At 36.1% G+C, this 21,980-nt stretch overlaps 1 protein-coding gene across 4 annotated transcripts in view; it reads left to right on the top strand.

Annotated features, from left to right (window-relative positions):
* RPRD2 (regulation of nuclear pre-mRNA domain containing 2) overlaps nucleotides 1-21,980 on the top strand; it is an 89,764-nt gene that overhangs the window by 45,846 nt on the left and 21,938 nt on the right. For 2 of the 4 annotated variants that reach the window (XM_061120901.1, XM_061120903.1), the window contains exons 3-7: nucleotides 13,365-13,465; nucleotides 14,322-14,399; nucleotides 15,668-15,720; nucleotides 16,260-16,386; nucleotides 17,860-18,035. In XM_061120901.1, coding sequence (XP_060976884.1) covers nucleotides 13,365-13,465; nucleotides 14,322-14,399; nucleotides 15,668-15,720; nucleotides 16,260-16,386; nucleotides 17,860-18,035 — 535 coding nt within the window. The remainder of the gene's footprint in view (nucleotides 1-13,364; nucleotides 13,466-14,321; nucleotides 14,400-15,667; nucleotides 15,721-16,259; nucleotides 16,387-17,859; nucleotides 18,036-21,980) is intronic. The other 2 variants (XM_061120902.1, XM_061120904.1) reach the window with 1 other exon arrangement.

The following is a 21,980-nucleotide window of genomic DNA, read 5'->3' as shown; positions in this document are numbered from 1 at the left end:
TCTCAACAGTATTTAATGTAGAAGGATAAAATATCCAGGATGATTGTTTATAAGAACATTGAAGTCAAAGCTCCCGTCATTTATTTGTATACAAAACAGTAATAGAATCAGGAGTAGAAGACTGTTATGAGTGAAACAGAATATATTCTCACTTAATAAAGAAATTAATTGTAATATGGTGTTAGTCACACAGTCGCATCTGACTCTTTGCACCCCAATGGACTGTGGCCTGCCAGGCCCTCTGTCCATGAAATTCTCCAGACACAAATACTGGAGTTGGTAGCCATTCCCTTCTCCAGGGGATCTTCCAGATCCAGGGGTCAGACCCAAGTCTCCTGCATTGCAGGCAGATTCTTTACCATCTGAGGTAAAGTATATGATAAATAAGAGGATATTAGGATATGAGTTTTAGTATTCCAGAAACAACCGCATCCTAACCACCATTACCCCCTTTTAAATTTCTGTCACAGTTACACTTTAGACTCATTTCTGCCCTTTTGCAAATTCATTTCTCTTAATTTAAGGCTATCATTTTAATTGCTTTAATTTAGGAGAGGCAAATGTTTAGAAATTCCAGGCAGGTAACCTAGGTGAGTGAAATGAGTTGATTGTAAGGAAAAATCCATCTAAAAGGGACAGCAGCTACTCAGCTCTAGCGTATGGCCGTAAAGAAACAGAACTTCAGTGTTAACATATGTTGTCAGACCTTCCAAAAAACTTTGTCATTTTTAAGCTAGGTCAAAATCTAGATTCCTATGTGAAGTTTCCCAAATTTTAAATGTGTGAAACTAACTCATATTCTAAAAAATTTATTGCTAGCCAATCAAAATACATCTGAGAACCAAATTTTAGGGTTACAAATAAATTTTAACTCATGGGTGAATTTCCAAATACAAAATCTGCAATTAACAAGAATCAGCTATATTTAGAAATCTTAACAAAAGATGTATAAGATTGCTATTGAAAAAATTATAAAACATAATTGAGAAACAGTATGGAAGGCTGAAACAAATAATTTGTGGATAGGGAAGACTCAATATTTAATGATATCATTTCTTCCCAAACTGATTTATAAGTCCAATGCAATCTTAAGATCTTAATGGTTCCCCCCCCTTTTATAAATTTATTTATTTACTTTTGTATAATTTATTCATTCCTGGAACATATGTTGTGTATTTACTAAGTGCTTCGCACTGTTAATGATCTGAGATTTAGACAACAAATAACACACTGTGTAGCCTGGCCACAGTATGAATAGGTGTGGACCAGTAATGTGATGACTTTGCAGTGGACTTATCTCAGCTTGCAGTGGGGGCAACTAAAGTACAAATTGATTTTGAATTTTGTATGGAAGTACAGAGAGCTCCCTCCTCTTCTTCCCCCACAAAGAAAAAGCCGAGAAACTCTTGAAGAGAGTAACAAGGTGGGAAGACAGGCTCTGCCAGGTTTCAAGACTGGTTATAAAGCTATGATAAATAAAGCAGAATGATATTTGCCCAGAGATAACCAAAGAAACCTGTAGAACATGATACAAAGTCTAGAAACAGACCAGTGTATATGTATACTTGGTCTCTGTGTGAAAAAGAAGAACTTTTTCATAATATTGCTGGGGCAGATTTGCTATATAGGAAAGATTAGAGCCTATGCAAATCATACACAAAAATAAATTGCATATTAAATACAAATATGAAAGAGCTACAAATCTTTGGAGACAACATAGGAGAATATCTCATGACCTTACCTCACAAGATTGATAAATTCAGCTACATTAAAATGAAAACCTACCATTTAATCAAAAGACACTATAAAGAGGGAAAAGACAAGTCGCAGAGTGGGAGAAAATATTCTGCAGTCAACAAAAGATTTATATCCAGAATATATGAAAAATTACAAATAATAAGGGAAAGATAATATATTGAAAATTTTAGTTTTACCTGACACATTAGAAATCAAGCGAGAAATTTTTTAAATATTTATTAATGACTTTTAAAACAATAAATGTTAATATTAATAACCAAAACTTATAATTTTAATAGTGTTTTGCATTCTTGCAGATCTCTTTAATATCTGGCTTAATAGCAGACAGCTGTATTTTTTTACCTCCTTTTGCATTCAGTCTGTTTTGATATCACATGTCATGTAGCCCTAGAATTGCTGAAATATATCATTACATATCATATATGTTAAGTCCTGATCAGGAGAGAGAAATCACATACCAGTAATCTAAACAGGGAAAATTTAATATAATGGATCATTAAGGGGCTTTTCTGGCAGTCCAGTGGTTAAGACTCCACACTTCCAATGCACGGGGCACAGGTTCGATCTGTGGTCAGGGAACTAAGATCCCACATGCCACAGGTGTAGCCAAAATAAAATTTTAAGAAGTTTAACTTTCGGGGGAAGAAAGGACCATTAAGTAGGTAAAAGGTAACTAACTACTAGAAAGAATAAAATAACTCTTAAGGTGATATGGAATAGTATGTGTGGAAAGCAGCTACTACCTCTGAACCTGAAGGAAAAGTAAATAACTACCCTCACCCTAACCCACCCCAAGCTGAGATTCAGACCTCAGGAAAGAGTAGATGGCTGTAAGAACATGCTGCCTGTCACTAGTGATTTAGAAACAGGTCAGAGAGCACTCACCACTGAACTACAAGAGCTGTGCTGAAACGCTGCCAGGGTGCCTCTGTGCTGATCCACTTGAAAATATAACCTGAAAGAGGAATCCCTACTGCTTCTTCCAGCCTCTCAATGTCACTCCAGGGCTCTCTGTTGGCAGAGTCCAACTCTGAACCAATGGGAAATAGAGTTTTCAGTGTCTTCCTTCCAGTACAAGGAAGGGCTTAGAGGCAATAAAGCAATAACTAGCACACATGTGTACCAGATGAGGATAAATCTTTAAGTCCACCAGTACAAACATTAGCAAAATTGTGGCACAGTGGAAGCTCTCCTATACTGTTGGTTTGAGGGTTGATTGTTATAAAACAACCTCATTTTTTTTTAAGTTTGTTATATATACCCTGTGATCTTGTAGTTCCAACCCTTAAGTGTTTACACACCCTGAGAAACTTACATATTTGCAGCAAGATCAGTGGAAGGGAATTTTTATACCAACATTGTCTATGGTAATAAAAATTGGGGGGAATTCCCTGGCGGTTCAGTGGTTAGGACTCCATGCTTCCACTGCAAGGGGGCCCAGGTTCAGTCCCTGGTTGGAGAATTAAGACTGCAAACCACACAGTTCAGCAGAAGAATAAAGTGAAAATCCTAATTTGAAAAAAAAACTTGGAAACACTTTTTACAGTAAGGTGAATGAATTGTGGCATACTGGAATATCAGACAGCAAAGAAAATTAATGAATTTCAGTTACATGCAATGATATAGATAAATCTCACAAAATACTGGTTGGAAGTACAAAGGAATATTTCTGTATACATAGTATGAATCCATTTCTATAATGTTCAAGTCTGGCAGAAAAATAAACTTGTTTATACTTTAGTCAGTCACCTCAGTCGCTCAGTCATGTCCAACTCTTTGTGACCCCATGGACCACAGCACATCAGGCTTCCCTGTCCGTCATCAACCCCTGGAGCTTACTCAAACTCATGTCCATGAGTCAGTGATGCCATCCAACCATCTCATCCTCTGTCATCCCCTTCTGCTGCCTTCAATCTTTCCCAGCATCAGGGTCTTTTCCAATGAGTCATTTCTTTGCATCACGTGACCAAAGTATTGAAGTTTCAGCTTCAGCATCAGTCCTTCCAATGAATATTCAGGACTGATTTCCTTTAGGACCAGCTAAAGGAACCTTTAGGTTGGATCTCCTTGCAGTCCAAGGGACTCTCAAGAGTCTTCTCCAACACCACAGTTCAAAAGCATCGATTCTTCGGTGCTCAGCTTTCTTTATAGTCCAACTCTCACAGCCATACATGACTTCTGGAAAAACCATAGCTTTGAGTAGATGGACTTTTGTTGGCAAAGTAGTGTCTCTGCTTTTTAATATGCTGTCTAGGTTGGTCATAACTTTTCTTCCAAGGAGCAAACGTGTTTTAATTTCACAGCTGCAGTCACCATCTGCAGTGATTTTGGAGCCCAAGAAAATAAAGTCTGTCACTATTTTCCCTTATTTCCCCATCTGTTTGCCATGAAGTGATGGGGCCGGAAGCCATGATCTTAGTTTTCTGAATGTTGAGTTTTAAGCCAACTTTACACACTCCTCTTTCACTTTCATCAAGAGGCTCTTTAGTCCTTCTTTGGTTTCTGCCATAAGGATGGTATTATCTGCATATCTGAGGTTATTGATATTTCTCCCCACAGTCTTGATTCCAGCTTGTGCTTCATCCAGTCCAGCATTTCACATGATGTACTCTGAATACAAGTTAAATAAGCAGGGTGACAATATACAGCCTTGTTTATACTTACCTATTTTTAAAACAAAATTAAGGAAATAAGTATCATAAAAGTCTACCATCCCAGATAGATGGAACAGATTGTGATCTTGAAGGGACCCACTCAGGTCCTCTAGGTAGCCAGTAGTGTATTATTTCTTGACCTGGGTTGTGATTACATGGGTATTCACTTTTTAAGTATCTGTTAATATATATCATATATAATTATATATTATATGCAGCTTTTCTGTAATATAAGATTTATTTGGACTAAAGTTTTCAAATTACAGTTTTAAGTAAGTGAATTTAAGAAATTGGTTCCCTTTGAAAATTGAATTGGCAATCTGGTAGAACAAATTGTGTAGTCAGTCATAGAGCAGTATAATATTCCCAATTAGGTATCAGTTCTGTAAGGTTTTATTTATTTCTATCCCTTCACCTTCCTTATAGATCTAGTATCCTCAAGAAATTTTCCTTTCCTAACTTGTTTTTCAAATTTTACTTAATCTTTTTTTAAATTTAAATGTATTTATTTTTGATTGGAGGATAATTGCTCCACAATATTGTGTTGGCCCCTGCCATATATCAACATGAATCAGCCATAGATACATGTGTGTCCCTTCCCTATTGAGCCTCACTCCCATCCCCTACCCCACCCTTCCTGACTTCTCTTCCCCATTCTGGATTAAGCAGTTCTTTGCTATCATTATACCTACCGCTTCTTTTGTCATAGCCCCTAACACACACTTTATAATTGATACATTTGCTTTTCGTCACTAGTTTCTGTCTCCCAGACTTCAAACTTCTGCTCCCAGCATGGTGCTTGTCACTTCATAGGTGGTGGGTTAGCTGGATGCATGGATGGAAATACCATGGAGGGCTATAAAGTTGTGTTTCTTAGGTACAGGCCTAGTTATTCATTGGTGGGTCCATGGATATAGTTTAAAGCGTCGTTGGATTGTCTAAGCATATTGAATATCATCCGTATGATTACCTTATTAGCAGTTCTGTGAGTCATTTTCAGTGGCTCTGTCATGTATTTGTATTTTGGTATAAGACAGTATTACTTTATCAGAGGTTAATGAGGAAAGGTTAAAGGTGACTTTAATATAAATAATTGTATCAGTTGAAGGCACTAATAATTTCAGCATACACTAAAGAAAAAAATTAATAGTACTACAAATGGAGAAAAATGGTGAAATAAAGGAATGATAATGGTATTACGGTCTTGAAAAGTTTAAAACAATGTATATATTCAGTATCATATTTGCATTGCAATTTGGTTTCAACAAAATATCATTTATAACTTTAAATCAGTGTTTATATGAATGGTATTTACTGTATTTTTGTTTAATTTGCAAATTTTGACTTGTAGTTGTTGAAGAACTATAAACTGTTTTCCAGAGAAGCATATAGGGTAAAAAGATATAGAGATTTTGTGATCATCTTCATAGGCAATCCAAGAGAATTTATAGACATATGAGGGTTCGGTGAGGTTGCTGAATAGAAATCAACACACAGGAATCAGTAGCATTTCAGTATGTCAGAAATAACCAGTTATAATAAAAAGATATTATCAGTAATAACAAAAAAGCTCTAGATACCTAGAATAAAAGTGTATTGAGACCTTTATGGAGAAAACGATAAACTTCCAAAAAAGATAAAAATCAGCATATAAATACAGTACACTTCAATCAAGTTCCCAATAGGACATTTTAAGAAATTTGTTATACTGGTTGTAAAATTCATATAGGGGAGTCAGTGTCGTAGGAGGAGCCAAAACTGTTGATAGAAAGCCAGTAGGGGACTTCCCTGGTGGTACAGTACATAAGAATCCGCCTGCCAGTACAGGGAACACAGGTCCAACCCCTGGTCCAGGAAGATTCCACATCCCTTGGAGCATCTAAATCCTTGGCGCCGTAACTACTGAGCCAGTGCTCTTAGCCCGTGAACCACAGTTGCTGAAGCCTGTGTGCCTAGAGCCTGTGCGCCACAGCTAGAGAAGCAAGCGCACCTCAACAAAGAGCAGCCCCCGCTCACTGCAACTAGGCGAAGCCCGCAAGCAGCAGTGAAGACCCAGTGCAACCAAAAATAAATAAATTAAAAAAACAACAACTAAGTAGGTCTTAACCTATGAAATATCAAGAGTTATTATTTGGGTTAGTTTCTAATACATATTTTTAATGATATTGTGTGTGGAGGGTGATGGGATGGCTGAAACAGCTCTGCCTTTAATGATTTCAAGACCTGTATTTTTTACAAAGTGATGAATAAAAATGAAATTATTCTCAATAAAAATCTGATATAGGGAAAAAATAATTATTATTTAGTACAGTAATTAAAAGAGGATGATATTAATACAAGGATAGACAAATAAATTTAAGGAACAAAACTGAGAGCCCACAGATGGACCCATACCTACATGGGACCTCTGTAAATGGTAGAAGTCGCATTGCAGTTCATTGGGGGAAAGATGTATTCTTCAATAAGTGATTCTGGGACATGGGATTTCTGTGTGGAAGAAATAAAATTAAATGTTAAGTGTTTCCCAATACCACACACAAAAGCATATTCCAAATGAATTACTTTGATATATAAAACAAAACTTTAAAATGTTAGAAGAAAATGAATATTTTCCTGACTGTAAGGGTTAGTTTAGAAAGCTCTTAAGACCCAAAGAACAGATAATAAAGACAAGTATAAATTTAATTACATCAAAATTAAACGGCATTATAGAAGACTCCCTAAAATTAAAGACAAGTGACACACTAGGGAAAACATGTTATAGGCAAATAAAAAAGATACATTTTTATAAATGGGGGTTATTTTAGGCTATACAGAGCAGTATGTTTTTATTTGTTTTTGGCTGCTCTGGGTGTTTGTCACAGCGTATGTAGGCTTCTTGTTGCAGAGCAAGGACTCAGTAGTTGTGGTTCGTGGGCTTCTCTTGTTGCCGTGTTTGGGCTTAGTTACCCTGCAACATGTGGGATCTTAGTTCCCTGGCCAGGCATTGTGCCTGAGTTCCCTAGATTGGAAGGTGGATTCTAATTGACTACTTGCTCCTTGAGTTGACCGCATTATTTGGTCTTCTGTTTGGTCACTTGGCAGATATTTATTAAGAAACTGCAAAATACAGCACATTACTGTGATGATGTACCAGAAATAAGATATTGATAAAGAAAAGATATTCCCCTGAGTGAGGGACAAGATTATGCTGTTTGGTTCTGGTTGTTTGTTTTTGTGTTGTTCATGTTTGTTGTCGTTGGGTTTTGGCCACATGGCTTGTAAGATCCCAGTTCCCCAACCAGGGCTTGAACCTGGGCCCTTGGAGTCCCAACCACTGGACTGCCAGGAAATTTCCTAATTCTGTTTATTTTAATTTTGATAGCTGGGCACTTCTTCTTACACTCTTCATCAGCTTTGTGCTTTGAAATAATTTACTAATACTTTTTTGTTTTAAAAGTGGTCTGAGGCAAGGGTTGCTAGTATACAAAGCATCTATTCAGCACCCTAGCAATTCTGCAAATCAGTCGATTTTTTGTTACTTACAAGTCAAGCAGCAAAGTTTATATTTAATTATTTTATGATGTGTATTTGGCAGTTAGTTGTATGTTCTATAGAAATTGAGATTGTGATCAGTAATGGCTGAAATAGAGGTCTAGAATTACAAGGTAAGTAAAACTGCTATTCTGGATTTTGTTTTGTTTTTTATTTTAGTTGAATTTGTAAATTCAAGAAATGGTTATATTGTGGGAGTTTGAGAGTTCTATGTTCATATAAATGAAAAACAGATCTAACCAAGAATCTTAAACCTAACAAATTATCTAGTAAAAATCATTTTGCAAATGAAGAAACCTAATTCCCCAAAGACTTCTTACTAAAACCAGAACTAAAATGTCTAGTTTCCCCATCTCATGCTTGCTTACTATATTTTACCCTAGTCTTATTTATATGATTTTCTAGCAATTGGTATTTCTCCAGCATATTTTACCTGAGGATTTTGGTGAATAGCTGTTGGGACTTCATAATGAATAGTTGGGTTTGAAAATGACAAAGTCTGATTGTCATTCAGTCATTTACTATTCAGTGAACACTTTGTAGGTGTTGAAGAAGCAACAGTAAATGTTATACAACCTCTGCAAGCAGACATTTACAGATAATTATGACGACTTCTGGCTGAATGGCCAGCCATCTATTCTAAAGGGTCCTTTTTTATAAAGCAGTCACATTCTTGACAAAATATAAGCTGAACCAGCAACAGTGGACATACTAGAATGGCAGAGCTGACATTAATTAGTATGCCTATCTTGCTAATACCACATGACCTGGGCTGTGGAGAGGGAATAAAGAGGTCTTGAGTCATAAATATCCCTGGCTACCAGTATAGGTTTGCTCTTTTTGTTTTTAGGTTTGCTCTTAGGGAAACACATTTCCTACTTAGTTTACCAAGAATCTCATAGATCAAACAAAAAATAGGTGCTGACAGTCAGAGGTTGCCAAGTACACTGGGAAACAAAGCCCTGCAAGGAGAATGAGCAGATTTAGATTCCCTCACAGAGCTTCAGATACTTGAATTATCAGGGCACTTAAGACTGTCATAAAAGATGGTAAAAGAAGATTAAATGGAATGAAATGAACAATGGATAAAATACTTGGACAAAAGAACCGGTAGGAATTACTAGAAAGGAGAAAGATTAAGCTAAAAAATAGTTCCGAAGAAATTAGAATGCAGCAGAGAGAGAAGGAAGTGGTAAAATGGAGTTTAGAATGAGAGGCCTAATTAAAATCAAATGAGAATCCAGAAGGAGAGTGCTTCTGAGTTCTTTCAGAGAGGTAATGGCTGAGAATGCTCTGAAAGTGATTTAAAAAAAAAAAAAAAACAGAAACAACAAAGTAAAACATGAATCTTCAAAGGATAGGAAGCATATACTAAGCAGGATAAATTTTTAAAAAGTTACACCTAGTCATCCATTGTAATGAAATTACCAAAAAAGATTTTAAAAGCAGCCAAAGACTTCACACCTACTACAATGACTGTAATTTAAAAACAAAACTAGAGAATAACAAGTGTTAGAGAGGATGGGAAAAACAACTACACTTCTGTAGGAATGTATAAATGGTGCAGCTGCTATGGAAAAAACAGTTTGATGATTCTTCAAAAAGTTAAACATAGAATTACTATATGATCCAGCAAATCTATTCCTGATTATACACAAAAAAAGAAATGAAAGCAGGAAATCAAATGGATATTTGTACACCCATGTTCCTAATAGCACTATTTACAATAACGAGAAGGAACCAGCCCGATTTTTAGATTAACAGATAAAATATGGTATATATATAAAACAGAGTATCATTTAACCTTAAAAAGGAAACAATTCTAACACATGTTACAAAATAGATGACTCTTACAAGACATTATGCTGAGTGAAACCAATCAAAAAAGCACAACTATTGTATGATTCTGCTTATATGAAATAACTGCAGTGGTCAGATTAATAAAAACAGAAGATAGAGTTGTGGTTTGTAGTGAAAATAGGGAGATCTTATTTAATGGAGATAGAATTTCAGTTTTTCAGGCTGAAGAGTTCTAGAGGTTGATTGCATGGCAGTATAAATGTATATATTACTACTGAGCTATACTCTTAAAGTGGTTAAGATGGTAAATTTTATGTTTGTTTTACCACAATTTTTAAGAAAAATAATTGATACATAGTATCATATCTGATACATAGTATGCATGAATGAATGTTGAAAACATGCTGACATAAGCTAGGCACAAAAGAATAAATTGTATAATTCCATTTTTATAAAATGTATTGATTAGGTAAATCCATAGAGACAGAAAGTAGAAGTTGTTAGGAGTTGAAGGGAAGTAATAGGGAGTTAATTGTTTAATGAGTACAGAGTTTGTTTAGGGCAATGAAAATTTTTGGAAATAGGGGTGGTGATTGTACAACATTGTGGATATAACTGATGCCACTGAGTTATAAATTTAAAAAATGATTAATGGACTTCCCTGGTGGTCCAGTGGTCAAGAATCTATCTGCTGATGCAGGTGACACAGGTTTGATCTCTGATCCAGGAAGATCGCACATGCCACAGGGCAACAAGCCCATGTGCCACAACTACTAACCCTGCGTAGCCCTCCCCAGAAAAAAGACTTTAAAATGGCTTAAAGAGGAAGACTTGACACCATAAAACTTTAAGAAAACAGAGACAAAACATTCTCTGACATAAATGTTTTCTTTAGTCAATATCCCAAGGCAAAAGAAAATAAAAGCAAAACCAAACAAACAGGACATAATTAAACTCAGAAGCTTTTGCACAGCAAAGGAAACCATGAACAGAATGAAAAGACAACCTATGGACTGGGAGAAAGTATTTGCAAGTAATGTGACTGACAAGGGTTTATTTTCCAAAATATATGAATAGCTCATTCAGCTCAATTAAAAAAAAAACAATCAAAAAATGGAGAAGCCATAATTTTATATAGAGAAAATTCTAAAAACTCCACCAAAAGCCTATTCAAAACAATAAGCAAATACAGTTAAGTTTCAGTATACAGAATCAATATACAAAAATCAATTTCATTTCTGTATTAACAGTGAGATGGCAGAAAAGCAAATTAAGAGAATAAGCAATCCCATTTAGAATCGCAACAAAAAAGAATGAAATACCTAGGATAAATTTAATCAAGGAGGTAAAAGACCGTACCCTGAAAACTATAAGACATTGTTGAAAACAATTGAAGAAGACACAAATAAATGGAAAGATATTTCAAACTCATGGATTGAAAGAATTAACATTGTCAAGTGTTCATATTACCTGAAGCAGTCTATAGGTTCGGTGCAATCCCTGTCAAAATCCAAAGGATGTTTTCCACCAAAACAGAAAAGAAATTCTAAAATTTATATGAAACCACAAAAGAACCTGAATAACCAAAGCAATACTGAGAAAAAAGAACACGAAAGTATAGGCATCACACACCCTGATATCAAATGATACTACAAAGCCACAGTAACAAAAAACAGGATGGTATTGACAGAAAAACAGATGCATTGATCAGTGAAACAGAATTGAAAGCCCAGAAATCTATGCATTTATGTACAACTAATTTACAGCAGAGAAGCAAAAGAATATACAATGGGGCAAAGCTAGTATCTTCAGTAAATGGTGGGGTTAGAAACAAGAGCAACATAAAAAAAAAGCTAAACTAGGCCACTGGACTCATACTCTACACAAAAATTAACTCAAAATGAATTAAAGATTTATTGTAAATCTGAAACCATAAAACTCCTAGAAGAAAACATTGGCTGTACACGCTGACATTGGTCTTAACATTTTTCTGGCTATGTCTCCTCAGGCAAGCAATACAAAAGGAAAAATAAACAAATGGGACTGCATCAAACTAAAAAGTTTCTGTGCAACAAGGAAAACCATCAATAAAACAGAAACATAGCCTACTGAATGGGAGAAGAGATCTGCAAATCAAATATCTGATAAGGGGTTAATACCCAAAATATAAACAACCCATACAACTCAACAACAGAAAAACCAATAACTTGCTTTAAAAAATGAGCAGAGGAGCTGAATGGACATTTTTTCCAGGGAAGACATACAAATGACCAATAGGCAGATGATGTTGAACATAACCAGTTTTAGGGAAATAAAAAAACACAGTGAGATATCACCTCATATCCGTTAGAATGACTGTTTTCAGACGAGATCGGGCGCGTTCAGGGTGGTATGGCCGTAGACAGAATGACTGTTTTCAAAAAGACATGAAATAACAAGTGTTTGAGAGGATTTGAAAAAATGGAATCCTCATATACTGCTAGTGGGAGTGTAAACCGAGATATATATACGTATATATATGTATGTGTACACACACACACACACACACACACACACGCACGCACTGGAGTACCACTCATTTAAAAAAAGATGAAATCTTGCCATTTGTGATAACACAAATGGACCTTGAGGATATTATGCTAAGTGAAATAAGTCAGGTAAAGAAAGAGGTACCTTATGTTTTCACTCATATATAGACTGTGTTTTAAAAATTAAAAATTATAATAAATAACCAAACACACATACACAGATACAGAGGACCAAGTAGTGGTTACCAGTGTGGGAGGGTGGTAAAGTGTGAAATGGATAAAGGGAGTCAGCTGTATGGTGATGGATGGAAACTTAAACTTTGATTATGAGTATGCTCATGAATGTATACAGAAGTAGAAATATAAGGTACTCATGAAACTTATAAACCAGTATTAAAGTTCAATATGTCATCCATAACCTCATTTATGTTACCAATAAAAAGTGTTGAACAAGGCTTTTTAAGATTTTAACCCTAGACACCAGAAAAAAATGTTTTAAAATAAACATGAAAAGATATTTATTTATTTTTGCCTGTGCTGGGTGTTCGTTGTGGCGCACAGGGTCTTCATTGCTGTGTACTATATCGTTCTCTAGTTGCGGTGGGTGAGAGCTACTCTAGAAGTGATATGCAGTCTGCTCCTTGCAGTGACTTCTCTTGTGGAGCAGGACTCTAGGGCATGTGAGCTTAGATGCCCCACAGCATGTGGAATCTTGGTTCCCAGACCAGGGATGGAACCCTGTTCCCCTGCATTGGGCTTCCATGGTGGCTCAGCTGGTAAAGAATCTGCCTGCAGTGTGGGATACCTGGGTTCGATCTCTGGGTTGGGAAGATCCCCTGGAGAAGGGAAAGGCTACCAACTCCAGTATTCTGGCCTAGAGAATTCAATGGACTGTATAGTCCATGAGGTCAGAAAGAGTCTGATACGACTAAGTGACTTTCACTTTCCCCTGCATTGGCAGGTGGATTCTTAACCACTGGACCATGAGGTAAGTCCCTGGAAAATAGTTTTGTTGACAACTTTATTTTCAGAATTCTAGTTTGAGACGGAAGTTTAACATTTTTATGTGTCACTTTTTATTTCTTCTCAGGGATCCATCTGTCTCTAAATCTGTAGAACGAATCTTTAAAATCTGGGAAGATAGAAATGTATACCCAGAAGAAATGATTATGGCATTAAGAGAAGCTTTGAGTAAGTATCCTTTCTCTCCGAAAAGAAAGATTGAGTCATTATTCAGTCTTTAAAATTATATGTATTTTATAGATCTAGTCCTTTTGCTTATTAATGAAAGACAAAGTTTGGTATCTGGCCCTATTTGTTTAAAATTAAATAACTGTACAAATCTGTTTGCATTAAAATTTAAGTAGAATGGTTTGGAGAGGGTTGAATTTTGTGTGTGTGTGTGTTTTTTTGACTAAAAAAAGGCAAGCATATTAAGTGATGATCATTAATTATTTTTCTGCATTTGTTTTACTTTGAGTGCTTTAAACCATTCATCTTTTGTGTTTAATAGTTACTGCCCTGTCCTATTACTTTTGGGAGAATTTTTAGACAAGGTTTCAGTTTTCACTAAATTGTTTGATACATTAAGCATATATTGGTATTCTTCAGTCTCTTTTGGTTTAGATTTGCAGTAAGTTTTGTACAGGTGTTTTTAAAATTATTTAGTTTCTATGTATTAGATCCGTGTAATAAAGTCAGTGAGTAGAAGTTGAAGATACCATGACTGTAATGTGACTAGAAATTTGCTTTAAAAATAGCATCTTCTAAGAAGCTGTTAAATTCTTCCTTTGAATGAGTTACCTAGTGTTTTTAAACTTCCTACCCTATTTTTTTCCAAATTAGTTATTTCTTTGATACAGAAATCATGTTTATTTGACAGCTTCTTAGATCTGGTGGGTGTTTTTATCTTTTTATAAACATAAAAGAAAAGGAAAGAAAGAAACAACACACAGTCTCGGATTGCCTTTTTTCAACTTTGACACTGAAGTGGACAGACAGAACAGCTTCCCGTAACGCCAGATTGCAAAACTGAAATGTTTTCCAGGTACCACTTTCAAAACTCAGAAGCAGCTGAAAGAAAATCTGAACAAACAACCGAATAAGCAGTGGAAGAAATCACAAAGTAAGGAACAAAATCTCAACTAATATAAATTACCTCCTCTTTTTGGAGCAGAAGAAAATGTAGACCATTTGACTTCGTACCTGGCATAAACCATGGGCAAGCCTGTGTTTTCCAGGCCTGGGAGGCTCCCAGTGACTTACACTAACCAAGCCATCATGGAGTTACTTCTTTAAAAAAAATAAAAATAAAACTACTTTTAAACAAAGGAAATGCAGAAAAAGGGTTTAAATGTGTGAAGATTCAAGAGTAGTTGGGGGATTGGAAGAAGAAAATAATACGTGATAGTGCCCAGGGTAACTTTAAGGTTCAAAGCTATATGAAGTTAGAGGCAGCTGGCATTAAACAACAGAGCTGAAGAGGAGACTAGGCATTAAGAAGCATTTCTGTGGGAGCCATGAAATCCTTCAGATTTGGGGAGATACTCTACCAGATTAGACATGGGCCTCAAATCCTGGCCAGAAGCCATTTTCTTAACAGGAGCTCCTGCTGTGTTTATCATGTTTACCCAGCATGAGATCACGGGAGTGGAATACTGCATGTGATAGGCTGCTGTGGGCCAAACTGAGGAATACTGAGAAAGATTTGAAGGTGTGGAGGGAACAAGGTAAAAGACAGAATTGGGAGGTGAAACAAGACACTTAGGATGGTTTTGCTCCAGCAAGCATGTGATATTCATCATGATTAAGGGAGTCCTTTCACATCCTTTTGGTCATAAGTTGCATGCTTAGGAACAGCAAGAGTCGTCATTTCAGCCAAAGTTCATCCACAGTAGTAGTATTGTACTTAGAACTTTTCCTGCCTGTTTTTGCTTTGAATTGAGTCAGCAGAAAAAAGAAATCCAAAACTAAGTACATAGGAATAGAGTTGATGCTTGGAAGTAAATTTTCTTCAGCCAGTGATCAGGATTAATTGGATGTCTTGCTCCTGGACACTCCTAATTTGAGGTGTTAAGATCCTCTTACACTCAGTCAGAATAGGCAGAAAGATACTTCATGTATCTCCAAGTCAGTAATTCTAGGACTTCAGACTTACAGGGTATGTTGGAGGTAAGTAGGTTAAACCTATCTAAATAGTATATATTTTTAAACTTGGGAGTTTTCAATTTACATATCTGCTATATGTTCTAAGAGTTATACTGTGATTTAAATGTGCATGTTTGACATATATTCAAAGAGTATACCCTCAACTATAAAGCTGGAAATTTCCCTAAATGATTAGTCAACATTTTGTGTCTATATTCTCAAATAACCTTTTGTTTAATTCAACAGCATCCACGAATCCGAAAGCTGCTCTCAAGTCTAAGATAGTTGCTGAATTTCGAGTAAGTTACAGAAGATGTCCCATGTGCCAAAGTGCCATCCAACCCTTTTGTTTTATAATTTTCTGTATAGTTCATCCCGTAAGATTTCTTTTTATTGAATTACACATCCATTATATTTTAAACATATTGAAACTCTCTAAAACTCAAGAGTTTTATCTGTCTGCCAGCTGAATTCTGTATTAAACCCAAAGAAGGCGTTCCATCTTCCTATGAAACAATTAAATTAAAATTTGCTTAAAGTTAACATAATAAGAGTAATTTAAATTGAAAGAAGAGATAAGTGGATCTTTGCCTGTTTCAATCTTAACTTTATATTCATAAATTATCTTTGAATAACATGAAAAAGATCTTTTAAGGTATATAACTGAAAATATGGTTTTGATACAAGAATTGATATTGATAATCCCTGATTATGAGGAAATATGAAGGTTTTTGCTTCTCATGGTTTTGTTAGGTTTCAGTCATGTTTTACTTTGGTGTAGAAAGCTAGAGTAAGAGGATGGTTTCGTAAATGAAGTATGACCCTGGTCCGTGTTCAGTCTCAGGCCCTCATTGAAGAGCTGTTGCTATACAAGCGCTCAGAAGACCAGATAGAATTGAAAGAAAAACAGCTGTCAACCATGAGGGTGGATGTGTGCAGCACAGAAACTCTCAAGTGCTTAAAAGGTAATCTTACCTCCTTCTAAATAGAGTAAGTCAGGTTCTCTTTCCAGGTGTGTTATTTCAAGTAATCAGACTGACTGCTTCCATAAAGAGAACCTCAGGTTGTAGAGAACTGTTGTGGCACCTGTTCCCCAGGTGGTGATTTCATGCATGTCAATTTCATAAATAAATTCCTAGCCTTCAAATTGTACACCTTGAACAATATTACATGCCACTTATATCTCCATAAAGTTGGAGAAAAATAAATTTAAAAAAAAATTTTAATACGTATATTCTATCCTTTTCCCCACTTCTATTCCTTTCCTGATGTATCAGGCTATGATGGACAGGTGTATTTCATGTGTATGATTATGTGGTTTGTGTTCACTTTTCAGTAAGGTCACTGTAGGGAACTCCCTGGCAATTTCAGTGGTTAGAACATGGCGCTTTCACTGCTGTGGGCCTGGGTTCAACCACTGGTCAGGAAACTAAGATCCTGCAAGCCAAACAGCACAGCCCAAATAAATAAGGTCACTGTAATACCTCATAAAGTCTGATCACTTGCTTTCTTTCCCTTACATTGTAGATTATAAATAATAATCATATTAATTTATTAGAATGTGAATCTCATGAAAGTAGAAATTATCCTTATTTGTTCTTCCAATATCCTAGTGCCTAGAGCAATACCTGGTATGTAATAAATACTTGATAAATATTTTTGAAATAATAAGTAAATAACTACCCAACTGTTTGTTGTGGCACCTATTTTGTTCTTGTACCATGCTTTAAATTGAACATACATTATCTACTTTAATCCTCAGAACAACCCAGAAGCATGTTAAAAACCTCCACTTTGTACATAAGAAATCTGAGACTTCATAAGGAGATAAGAAACTTGCCCAAGTTCCACAGCTAATAAAATGCAGAGCCTAAATTTATATCCATACCTAAGGCCATATTCTAACATCACTGGGCAAAAAGTACTTAGGAGAATAAATAAAAGTTGGTAATGTCACTGTTGTTGAAAAACAATTCATGGTACTTTTCTGATCTCAAATTACCAAGGATCTTCTTCAGATAGGAAAGACTTTCTAAGCATGATACACATAGAGATCACTTTATCTTTACTTTTCTGAGCCTCTGTTTTTTCCTCAAAGGGAAACATCTTATTATAATCTATAGTGTAAAAGTTAATGGTATGTAAAGAAGAAAAAACTTAATGGTTTGTAAGTGTATAGAATTGAGCCTCATTCCATTATTCCTGAGTAGCAGTGTGACATCAAATTTGTGAATTAAAGCAGTCAGCAAACTTTCATTTAGTTGGACTTTATCTTAATTACAAGTGCCTTCATGATGCACTCTTGCTTCAGTCGAGCAGGATCACATGAAACGTTTAAATAATCTGTTTTGTGATTTTTTTTGTGATTTAGGGAAACTTCTTTAAGGTGTAACTATGAGACTAAGAATATTATAGAATACTTCCTCTTGTTATTTTAGATAAGACAGGTGGGAAGAAATTCTCCAAAGAATTTGAAGAGGCGAGTGCCAAGCTAGAGGAATTCGTGAATGGACTGGATAAGCAAGTGAAAAATGGGCCCTCGCTAACAGAAGCACTGGAAAATGCTGGAATTTTCTATGAAGCACAGTACAAAGAAGTAAAAGTGGTGGCCAATGTAAGTAGTGTCCTACATCAGTTGCTGTCTGTATATCTGTGACTGTTTATAGGTGTTACTTAACTCTATAAGGATAAGCATTATTATCTCTAGTTCACAGATGAAGTTACTTTTCGAAGGTTAGTAACCTTGTACAAGGTAGTAATATAGCTAGCAAGCGAAGGCATCTGAATTAAGACCTAGGTCTTTCTGAGGACTTCCTTGGTGGTACAGTGGTTGAGACTATGTTCCCCATGCAGGGGATCTGGGTTCGATCGCTAGTCAGGGAACTAGATCCCCATGCTATAAATAAGAGTTCCATACCACAACTGAAGATTCCCACATGCTGCAACTAAGACCTGATGCAGCCAAATAAATAAATCTTAAAAAAAAAAAAAAGACCTAGGTCTTTCTGATGCTAAAGACCAAATTAAGCTTTGCTAAAGCCGTATGTCTCAGTTTTTCAGTGGCTATGTGCCAGGTTACTGTTACAGGATATAAAATTGGGCAGAAGTATGTATGTATACTTTTTTTTTTAACCCAGAAAACTACATGGAAATGTTGTTACTGAATTTCAACTCAGTTAAGGACTCTCTTTTTCCCCACCTCAACTGGAAGAGGGATTGATTTTGAACATTTGTCTATAACGGCTCCTGAAAGAAACTGTTTTGTACTTTTTTTTTTCTTTTAGTTTTAATCACTGTATACAGTTATAGAGGGGCCTTCCAGGTGGCACTAGTGGTAAAGAATCTGCCTGCCAATGCAGGAGACATGGGTTCAATCCTTGCGTCAGGAAGATCCCCTGGAGGAGGAAATGGCAACCAACTCCAGTGTTCATGCCTGGAAAATCGACAGTGGAGCCTGTGGGCTACATACAGTCCATGGGGTCATGGAGTCAGACACAACTGAGCATGCATGCGCACATGGTTATTAAAGTATATAGTTCTTTAATTACTATTTTTTTGGCCACACTGTGCAGCTTTTGGGATCTTAGTTCCCCATCCAGGTATTGAACCCACGCCCTTGGGAGTGAAAACTCTTGAGTCCTAACCACTGGACCCCCAGGGAATTCCAGTATATAATTATATCCAATGAATTCCACTTCTTAGATGCAGTTTCTTTTAACTCATTTAGCTATTTTTTCTGGTATTTGCCTTTATATTTCTGAATAATGTACTCATACTATTCTTTCTTGATTTATACTGTATAAGAAATATTCGTTGGGACTTTAGCAGTCCAGTGGTTAAGATGCCATTCTTCCACTGCAGGGGACATAGGTTTGATCCCTGGTTTGGGGAACTAAGATCCCACCTGCTGTGGGGCGTGACCAGAAATAAAAGAGAAAAGGAAATATCTGTTAACTTTTTCATGTGACAAATGAAGATTTAGCTTATAGTCACCTCCCTACCCTCTTCTCCCAATATTATAACTAAAATCTGTTGAATTATCCTGTAATTTTAAATACTAAATTTACTATTTTATAATAACATTCCTATTCTTTCCCATTATTTTCTTCTGTCCTTTCAGTCTCTCAGCATCACTTTTACATTTTCTGGGTTGACAATACTTATTCCATCCTATAATTATAATTAAGTCTTCTTTGCTTTAAAGGCTGAAAATTAATAAGCAAAACATTCATCATAATTGTGTGAACATTGTTCACTACAAGGTCTTGTAGTAATTCTGGTTATAGTAGAGAGTTTTCATTTTTTCCTAAAATTTCTGTTTTTCTTTCATTGTTTGCTTTTAGCTTTTTTTCTTTGTCTCTCTCTAGATTCTGTATCCCATCAGATATTCCAAATCCATGTTTTCCCCCAGAGACCTTCCTATCAGAGCTTATATTCTGCTCTATTTTAGGTCTCTAGATCTCATCCTAGGACTATTCTTTACTGCTTTTCTGAGCTGAGGCCTCTATTTGCCGATTTCCATGTCTTCTTTTCTTGGTTTTCTCTCCTGTTTTGCTGGAGCATATCCTCTATTAATTTCCCAAAAGAAGAGTTTGTGAAGGATGACTTTTCTGGGTCTCTTTATTTTAAAATGTCTTTATTCTATTTTTACATTTGCTCTGATAGGTTGGCTGGTTGAAAATCATTTTCCCTCACAGCTTAAAAAGCATTAGTCCATTGTCATTAATGTTGTTGATATGAAATCTTTGCACTGTCTTTGTAGGTGAATCTCTTTTCTCTGTGGAAGCATTTAGGGATATTTTTTGTGATATTCTGACATTTTGCAATGTTGTATTTACAGGTGAGGTTTTGTTTTGCATTCATTGTGGGTTAGTTGGAGGGCTCTTTCAGCCTGAAGACTGTTATTCTTTAATTCTGAGCTAATTTCTTTATCTCCTTTTTCTCTTTCTTGGAAATTGATTAACCAGATGTTAGACCTCCTGGATTGATCCTCTCTAGGTGTCCTATGTTTTTCATGTTTGATCAACCTTGATCTTTTTGTTCTGCTTTCTGGAAGATCTAGAGTCTTTTTCCTTCCTCTAGTTAACTTGATTTTTCTCTTTTATGATTCTGACTTTTCCTAAAAATCAGATACTATCTCTTTGTCTATTCATTTTTAAGAATGAGGTATGAAAAAATTGATTGGGAAAGCTGTCTGTACATAGAAAGGAATTATCTGAGTTTATCCCAAGTTTAGTAAAGTCCGTAGATAAGGAGCTGGCTGTTAGGGTGGGAGGAGTCCTAAGCGTCAGAAGGCTGGAATCTTTTTGCCAGGATATTGTAACTCTTTAGAGAAGCACTCATATTTTTTTGCCTGGGGCATAGTGCCTTGTCTGCCACATCAGGATTGCAGAGGAGTTGGTATTGAGTGTTTGGTATTCACACTTTGAATTTCTAATTTCAACCCCACTATTCATTCCACTTTTTTATACTCATCATTTCTTGGATCAAAACTTCTCAGAGATTCTGCAAGACAGAATCTTTCCCAGGTGTAATACCCTTTCTGCATATTCCTAACCTCATTTTTCTCCACCCTCACTTCTTACGCCTCATCACTTCTTACTCTACAGCTAGTTCTGTTTTCTAAAAATGTATAGAAACATTTTTCTCAGGTATGCTGGTGGTTTATACTTTTGTGTTGCATTACTAGTCATTTTATAGGTGTTCCAGGAGGGAGAGATACTGAATGGGAGTGGTCAGTTTACCATTTTTACTCAAAAGACCATTTTATGATTTTGGAGTAGTCAGCCATCATCACTTATTTATGAAATTATATAAAATGATTTAGTGTGCTTTGGAAGACCCATGGCACATGGCTGGGAGAAGTTTTTTCAGCTAACATTCATTCCAACTCTTTGCTAAATCATGTCCAACTCTTTGCAGTCCCATGGACTGCAGCCTGCCTGGCTCTTCTGTCCATGGGATTTCCCAGGCAAGAATACTGGAGTGAATTGCCATTTCCTTCTCCAGGGGATCTTCCTGGCCCAGTGTCTCCTGCATTGCAGACAGATTCTTTACCACTGAGCCACCAAAGAAGCCCTTCATTGAGTACACACAGTTGCAATTCTGTATAATAAAAACTGTAACAAAGGTAACTGTAGGGTGCTAGAAGAACAGATTGAGTAGGTACTTGAGCTAATTTGGGAGTAGGGATATGGATATGGAGAAAATTTTTCCCAAAAGGAGCTGAACTCTGAAGTTGCCGTAATTAGCTAAATGAAAGCTCTTATTCTCATTCTTGAGTGTGGGAATAAAAGTGAGCATGGCAAAACTGGTGGGCCTGAAAGTCGTTTCTTATAGCTGGGCATTTATGAGGAAGTGATAAATAAAACTGGAGAGGGAGTCAAGAACATGGTCCTGAAAGGTGTATGTTTATTCTAAGGTCTTTGAATTTTACCCCGAAAGCAGAGGGAAGCAGTTGTAGCATTTTAATTTTGCTAGTGATGTGATCAGGTTTGCATTTTAGAATCAAGATAGCAGAATGGAGAATAGGAGACTGTTAGAACCAGGGAAACAAGTG

Source organism: Dama dama, chromosome 20 (genome assembly GCF_033118175.1).
Source record: "Dama dama isolate Ldn47 chromosome 20, ASM3311817v1, whole genome shotgun sequence".
NCBI classification, from domain to species: Eukaryota; Metazoa; Chordata; class Mammalia; order Artiodactyla; family Cervidae; genus Dama; species Dama dama.
Note: the sequence above shows the minus strand (reverse complement) of the source record. Positions and strands in the feature narration are given on the sequence as shown.